The sequence below is a fragment of the Buteo buteo genome, chromosome 10 (genome assembly GCF_964188355.1).
Source record: "Buteo buteo chromosome 10, bButBut1.hap1.1, whole genome shotgun sequence".
NCBI lineage: Eukaryota > Metazoa > Chordata > Aves > Accipitriformes > Accipitridae > Buteo > Buteo buteo.
The window spans coordinates 32,794,070-32,801,472 of record NC_134180.1 but is presented as its reverse complement, the minus strand read 5'-3'; the positions used below and the strand labels follow the sequence as shown (position 1 = coordinate 32,801,472).

Sequence of the window (7,403 nt, the reverse complement as noted above, 5' to 3'; positions counted from 1 at the left end):
AGTGAGGGTGGCTTAGTCCCACGCATGCCCTGGGCACCTTGCCCTAGCTGGGGCTGGGCACCTTGCAGGGCAGGAGCCCCCCAGTGCCGCCCCAGGGCTGGGCGAGCTGGGGGTGCTCCAAGGGGGGGGGGGGAACCTCTGCCTCCCAGCCTCCAGCTGGAGGTGGCAGGCAGGGCTGGCCCCCAACCCCCCATCCCACTGGATGCTGAAACTGCCCCATCTCATGGTGATTTCTGGCCCCCCCTGAACCTGGCCCCACAAACCCCGCAAACTTTTGAAACTTTTATTAAATACAAAAACCCCGGTCTCTACGACCGAACGCTGCATCCAACGTACGCTGAAAAAAAGGGTCAGACATTCAAATGTACAAAAGTCGCCGGTGCCCCCCCGCCCTGGCGTGCTGCCCCGCTCCCAACCCCACTGCTCCCGGCCCCCCGCGGGGTGTGGGGGGGTGCCGGGGCTCCCAGTCCCATGGAGGGGCACGGGGCGCCCGCCCTGCACGGCCCCGGCCTCTCCTGCCTGCAGCTCCTCTGCCCCAGGCCTGGAGGGGGAAAAGCCAGAGAAAAGGGAGACCTCGACGGCCCCCGAGCCGCCTGTGGGGCACCCATCGCTGGAGGGAGCTGTGGTGCAGCCCCCCCCGCCAGCCTCTGCCAAGAGGGGCTGAGGGGGTTCAGATGAGCCCCATGCCCCCCCAAAGCGGGGAGGGCAGGTGAGGGCAGGCACAGGCAGGGGCTGCACACGCACACAGCATCTGCCTTTGGGGGGGGGACGGCATATGGCTGCCGCCCCCCAGCCCTGGGGAAACTGAGGCACAGCGAGGGGCATTCGCTAACCCGAGGTCTCTGTTTAGCAGAGCTGAGACGGGGCCCGGCTCTAAGCACCAGACTAAAGCAGAGGAAGACAGCGAGCCACGTCTGTGCGCCCAGCAGTGCAGGCAGCACCCAGCTGGGGCGGCACCATCCTGCCTGCTCGGGGGGGGGCCTGGGCTGCTCCCACCCCCGGCCAGGGCAGCAGCGGCTCCAGCGCTGGCGAAGGGGGAAGCCTGCACCCCGCTTCTTGCAGCGCTGGTGGGGACCCCCCCCAGCTCTTCCAGAGCAGCAGGATCTCACCCTCCCTGCCCAGGCTGCAGGCAGCAGCTGGCACGGGCAGGGGGCTCCTCGCCAGGGCTGGGGCTGCCCCCTCCCTTTGTGCCGGGAGCCACACGTGGGGCGGCCGGGCTCGTCCGCCAACACACCGAGTATGGGGTGGGGGTCCTGCAAACACACTCGTGGGGACAGGGGGGACAGAGAAATCCTGGGGACCGAGGGGCGGGCTGGGGGGCAGCCGTCTCTGGAAGGCAGCAGAGTAGGCAGAAAAACATCCCCATCCAGTCCTGGCTCTCGAGCTGGGGCAAAACCCGCTGTGCCCAGCCAGCCTGGACACAGAGCTGGCTCCCGGCGGCTCTGCCGGCGGCGTGAGCACTAGCCCCGGGCCAGGCGGGGGGGCGGCCTGCCAATCTCCACCGTGATGTTGGTGTACATGGGCTGGCGCGAGACCTCCACCAGCCGGTACTGCAGCGAGCTGATCCCATCCCGCTTCATCGTCATTTTGGTGTTCTGGATCTTGGTGAATCTGGTGGAAAGGGGAGCGGGATGAGGCGAGGGGGGGCCGGGGGCTTGCCGTGGTGCCAGGCCTCCGCGGGGGCGAGCAGAGCAGTGGAGCCGGCAGCCGGAGAAGGCCCAGCGATAGCCCGGCGTCCCGGCTGCCCCGGTCCCTGCGGCTCACTCACCTCTGCGGGTTGGGCTCGTTGTGTTTGTCGCGTTCGTGCTTGATCATGCGGTACCTCCCGATGCGGATGTCGGGCCTTGATACCTTCATGCCGTTCAGGGAGATGCTGGGGGCCAGGAGCAGAGCGGGGATCAGTGTGAGGGCACCAGGGTGGGACATTCCCCAGCCCAGAGACCTCCCGAGTCAGCCCCCAGCCCAAATAAACCTGTCCCTGGTGAAACAGGGCTGTGCCAAGCCAAGAGGAGCAAAGCCAGACCACGGCCGGGCCAGCGCCACTACTGAGGGTGCCGCGTGCCCCAAGCACCGCTCCCGCCTGGCAACCTCCAGCAGCTGCGGTCAGCCTGCACCGAGCACACGCTGCTATCCGTCCGTCCCTCCCTCCGCAGCCCCTGCCCTTTACATTCTCCAAATGCCGGTGCCCAGCCCTTCCCTTGGGGCCCTCCCCACATGTTAAGGGCTGCCTGAAGCTCTCCCAGAGCTTCACACGCTGCTTGTTCCCCACTCTGAGCCCACCCTGGATGGAAACCGCAACTGTGCCACCCTGCCTGCGGCACCTGCGAGGGGCGTTTTGCTCGCCTGGCCATGACGAGCTGGCTGTGCACCACTGGCCGTGCGCTTCTCCTCTGGGCAGCGCCTTGGGGAAAACCGTGGGAGATGAGGCAGCAGCCGTCCGGCTCCAGCACCCAATGTGGGGTGCATGCGGGGGGATTCGGCTCCAGCTCTGCATGTGGCTGTGCTGCAGCCTGCCGGCTGCCGGCAGAAATGCCTGTTTGGCTGCTGCACAGCCGCCACCAAGACGCTTCCAAGTTTTGCATCCCAGCCCTGGATGCTTCCAAGTTTAGCATCCCAGCCCTGGCCTGGAGCAGAGCCCGCAGGCGTGCTGCCCTGCTGGCGCAGCTCATACCGCGGCGGGAAGGAGCTGGGCCCCACCGCGCCAGCGGGGTTCGGCCACAAGGAAGGCACGTGGGTGTTCCACAGTCCCCCAGCACCCTGGGAGGGTCCGGTTCTATCCATGAGGGTCAGCAATCCTCAAGTTGGAAGGTAATTAAATCCCTCCCCGCCATGTGGCATGCCCTGTGCATGTCCCCCGCAAAACCGGGAGCCCTGGCGCTGGCGAGGGTGCCGGGTCGGTGCTCAGCAGGGAGCCCCCAGCACACCCGAACCAGCCGGCGCTGGCAAGGGGTTGGCACCTACCGGTTAAAGATGTCATCGTCCTCTCCTCCCCAGCCCCAGTACTCGTTGGGAAAGCCGTTGATCTTCAGGAACTGGGACTTGCTCAGCCCAGAGACGCCGCCGAAGTAGCCAGCGTAGGGCAGCCTGCATGTTGACAGAAAACAGGTCAGCCCCAGGGACAGGCAAGGATGGGGTTCAGCCCCACAGGGATCCTCAGGGACAAGAACCAGCCCTCTCCGTTCCACCCTCCCACCCAGGGCTCTGTGCCCTCTCCCATCCCACGTCCACAATTCGAGCCAGCGACTGGCCCAGGTGACAACCGAGGTTGGTGGCCCCGGTGTCATCCCGGAGAGGCCACCCCAGCCCTGTCCAGACGGAAACGCCCCAGGCCCCCAGGGCACCCACCTGAACCCAAACTTGTCCATGCCAACGGCAAAGTGCCGCGGCTGCTCGTAGCAGCGATAGAGGTTGCGGTCGTCCATGGGGATGAGGTCCACGTCGCTGAAGATGAAGCAGTCATACTCCTCGTCGTCCTTGAGCGCCTCCAGGAACCCCACGTTGAGCAGCTTGGCCCGGTTGAAGGTGTCCTCGCCAAACTGCAAGGCAGAGCTCAGCGATGCCTGCCTGCCCACCGCGGCCCTGCCATGCCCTCGCCCCTGCCCCAACTCACCTGGTTGATGATGTAGATGCCATAAGCCACCTTCTGCCGGCGCAGGATGGGGTGCAGGTAGTGCAGCCAGTACTTGAGGTGGTGCTCGCGGTGCCGGAAGGGGATGAGGATGGCCACCTTCTGCCGGGGCAGGCAGTCAGGGGGGGTGTACTTGCCACCCTGGCGCACGTCGGGGTTCTCCCGCTGCACCCGCTCCATGCTCATGGGAGAGCTGAACTCGATAAGCAGGCGCCCAACTGCAAAAGGGAGGGCAGGGTGATGCCCGCAGGACGGGACATGGTCAGGGTCATGGTCACCCGCCGCTCCCGGCCAGGCTGGCAGAGCAAACAGCGAGGGGGACCTGCAAGGGGGACTGGCACTGCCGAGGGCAGAGGACGCCCAAAACCTTTCCCAAACAGGGCCAGAGAGACTGGTCAAGCTGCTAACAAAACCTGAAACCAGCTGTCCTGCTACCAGTTCCAGGCTGGGGTTTCTCCATTGCTCCATGCCTGGGGACCACCAGGAAGCCATGCCCAGGGCCCATGGGACAAGGATGCCACCCACGGGCACCCACCTCAGCCCCACGCTCGGAGCCAGAGCCCAATTCGCCCCCCACGCTCACTCCACATGTCTCACCCAAGCCGGGAGGTGTCTCCTGGCAGGGCTGCAAGGGCTTCTCGGTGGCAGACTGGTTGGTGCTGGGCTTGGCGCTGGGGGACGGGGCCTCAGCGCCGGCCGGCCCGTAGCTGGGGACGGTGCTGTTGGGGCGGGAGGAGTTGGAGAAGGGGTGGGCGCGCGAGGCATTCCTGGCGTTGAAGCGGCTGAAGAAGTCCAGGTGCTGCGCGTAGACATCGAAGTAGAGGATCATGATGATGACGAAGTGGAGCAGGCAGAGCAGCAGCACGGCCTTGCAAATCCTTTCCAGGGTCACCCCCAAGAGCAGCCTGGTCATCTTCCGGGCACGAGCAGGCAGACATGTGCGCTCAGCGGGGCAGGGGGGCGGCTCCAGCCACAGTCCCGATCCTGCCAAGATACCCCATGCTCAGGACACTGCGAGCCTGAGCCCCCAACCCCAGCCCGAACAACACTGGGGCAGTGGGAGCAGCGCAGGCCTGATGCAGAGGTGATGGGCTTGCACATCGGTACGCCAGAGAGCACCCTGGGGTGGATGCTGCGCTCGGACCCCTGCTCTGAAGGCACAGCCTTGAAGACGCAGGAGGTCCCCAGCCCCACGCAGCAAGTCTCCTCCCTGCTTTCCAAGGCCAGGACCAGGCCAGACCCACTCCCCGTCGCCCGTCCCCCCCCCAGCAGGGGACAGGGATGCCCCCACAGGTGCTACAAAGAGCCTCTGTGAAAGCTGGCCCCTTGGAGAAGGTCATGCTCTCCAAAAACACAGCCAGCTTAGGGCATCCCAAGGGCACTGTGGGTCCCCCCACCAGCAAACCCTTTCCGAGGCACCCCATTTCCCTGCTCCCCATCCCGCCCTTCCCGCAGTAGCACCGATGCGAGCACCATGCTGTCGGGGGCCCTCCTCGGGGCGCCCTGCGGGGCGAGCAGCTGCGTGGCAGACACCGAGTGGAGCCGAGCAGGACATCCCGGCCCCTGGGGTGGGGGTCCCAGCCACGTCCAGGGGGGTCCAGCTTACAGCCAGCAGCATGGGTCGTCTCTCCTCCTGCTGCTGGTGGTGAGGTTCCCCAGGACGGCGGGAGCCGCCGGGAGCCAGGGTCCCCTTATCTCGCACGTGACACCTGGAGCTGGGCCAGAGCCCTGCCGGGAAGGCAGCTGGGAGAGTCACCAGAGAGCCCCAGCTGAGCCAAACTGTCCGGCCCTTCCCAGCCCCGCCACTGCTGGGGCTCGGCCTGCAGCACGGCCGTCCACCCCAGTACCTGCCCTGGTCCCTGCCCCCGTCCCCGCTCTCAGGGAAGCTGCTAGGACAGGGCGAGGCAACCGCATGGGACAAGAACGGGCGTTCGCAAGGCCCTAGGGACCCTGGGACAGGCCAGTGCCACTGCAGGGACCCCTGGGGGACCCTGACGGCCAGGGAACTGCAGCAGGACCCCCTGGCAGGAGCGCAGCTAGGACCCGAGGGTGCTGGCAACTGGCCCAGGGCTTGGGGCCAGCCCACCGGCAGCTGCCAGGCCTGGCCAGTGGGGCCCCCCGGGGAGCCGCAGGGCACCGGAGCCGGCAGTGACGGCAGCACTGGCCGGGAGCGGGGATCGGAGCCGAGGTGCGAAGCAGGACCCCCCGCCCAACCCCACTCCGGCTGCCCTCTCCCAGCCCCAGGGCTGACCCCAGCAGGCAGCAGGGTACAGGCAGGAGCCCACCGCAGGCAGGGAGGTGCTGGAAAAGGCTCTGGGCCCAATGCCCCAACTTGTGTCCACCCTCTCTCTCTGCAGGATGCAGACTGGGGTCCCCGCGGGCAGGGGTCTCCTGGCATGCGCCAGCACCCCAACCCCTCATCCAGACTTTTTTCTAGAAAGTGACCCTCTGGAGAAAAGCCAGCTTTGCCATTATCTCCCAAACCTTCTCAAAGTCACGGTGCCCTGTCACCCAGCACAGCCCTTGACGTAGGGACCTGCCTGCCCCCAGTGCTTGCCAAAAACCCTCCCCAAAAATCCTCGCAGCAGGCAGCACATGGAGCGGCGGCGTCTGGACAGCCAGGCAGTGAGGTGGGTGCTAGGGAAAAATAAGAGCGGGTTTTAGGGACCCTTTCGCAGGGCGGTCCACAAGGCGAGTAGAGAGCGATGCTCGACGGGAACAAAAGCGAAGCACTCCATCGAACGGCGGCCACAGGATGCCACGAACGTGAGTGGGCTTAAAAACACCCGCTTAAGCGGGGGGGCTACGAAATATGATGTCACCTCCCCCCCACCCCAGCACCTTCACAGGGTGCGAGAGGCCGAAAGCAAACGTGGGGCTGGGGAGCCTGTTCCCCAGGGATTCACCCCAGTGCCGTGGGGCTGGGGATGTTCGGTCCTATGGGCTCTATCCTTCTTCCCGCAGGACATCCCTGGGCCGGGAGGAGGGAGGCGCGGGGGGGGGACCGATGGCCCCGGTGCCACCAAAGGTGGCACCGGGGCCATCGGTCCCCCCCCCGCGCCTCCCTCCTCCCGGCCAACAGCAGGGCGAGGGGGGCACATTCGGCACCCCCCCCCCCCAAATTTTTCCCCGACCCCAACACACAGAAAAACTTATTAAAAAACCGAGAAACAACCTCAAAAAGAGGCTTTTTTTTTTTCCCCCAGCCGAGGCGGTACCACCCAGAAGTGCCCGGAATCGCGTCCCCCGGGTCGCCTTCCCGGGCCTCCCCCACCCGGCCACAGGCCTGTCCGCGCCGTTCCACTCACCGCGGCCTCGGGGCTGCCGCGCCGCCCCGGCGCCGGTCAGCGACCCCCGCCGCCTCCTCCTCCTCTTCCTCTTCTTCCTCCTCCAGCCCCGGCCGCCGGCCCGCGGGCTCCCATGCCCGGGGCTGCGGGGGGGGGGGGGAGGGGGGCCCTGCCGGCCGGGCCGCCGCACCACCGAGAGCCGCAGGGAGACGGGGCCGCGCCCGCACGCCGGCTCCGCCCGCCGCCGCCGCCGCACCGGGCGGGGCCGCCGCCGACCGACCGCCCCGCGCTCCGGGACCGCGCTGCCGCCGGGCGAGGGCAGCCCCGCGGGGACCGGGACCCCACGGATGCGGACGCCCCCCCCCCCCACCGCGGGGTGCTCGCTGCCCCCCACCCCGAGACGGTTCAGCCCTTGCGAGCGCCGAGCGCGGCACCGGGAACCCTCCGAGCACACACCCCCCCCCGGTAGAGACAGGGTCACTCTGTGT

The 7,403-nt window shown here is 67.3% G+C and overlaps 1 protein-coding gene across 2 annotated transcripts; it reads right to left on the bottom strand.

The window, feature by feature from the left end:
- Nucleotides 1-269: 269 nt before the first annotated feature.
- B4GALT2 (beta-1,4-galactosyltransferase 2) lies at nt 270-7,127 on the bottom strand. 2 transcript variants are annotated; one of them, XM_075039284.1, is made up of 7 exons: nt 6,937-7,127; nt 4,226-4,612; nt 3,611-3,846; nt 3,346-3,536; nt 2,962-3,084; nt 1,769-1,873; nt 270-1,611 (listed from the first exon to the last, which is right to left on the bottom strand). In XM_075039284.1, exons 2-7 carry the CDS (start codon nt 4,539-4,541, stop codon nt 1,461-1,463), a joined length of 1,122 nt encoding a protein of 373 aa, XP_074895385.1. In that variant the 5' UTR covers nt 4,542-4,612; nt 6,937-7,127; the 3' UTR covers nt 270-1,460. The 2 variants fall into 2 exon arrangements, with proteins under 2 accessions (XP_074895385.1, XP_074895384.1); XM_075039283.1 differs by lacking the exon at nt 6,937-7,127 and adding an exon at nt 5,102-5,123.
- Between the last annotated feature and the right edge of the window lie 276 nt (nt 7,128-7,403).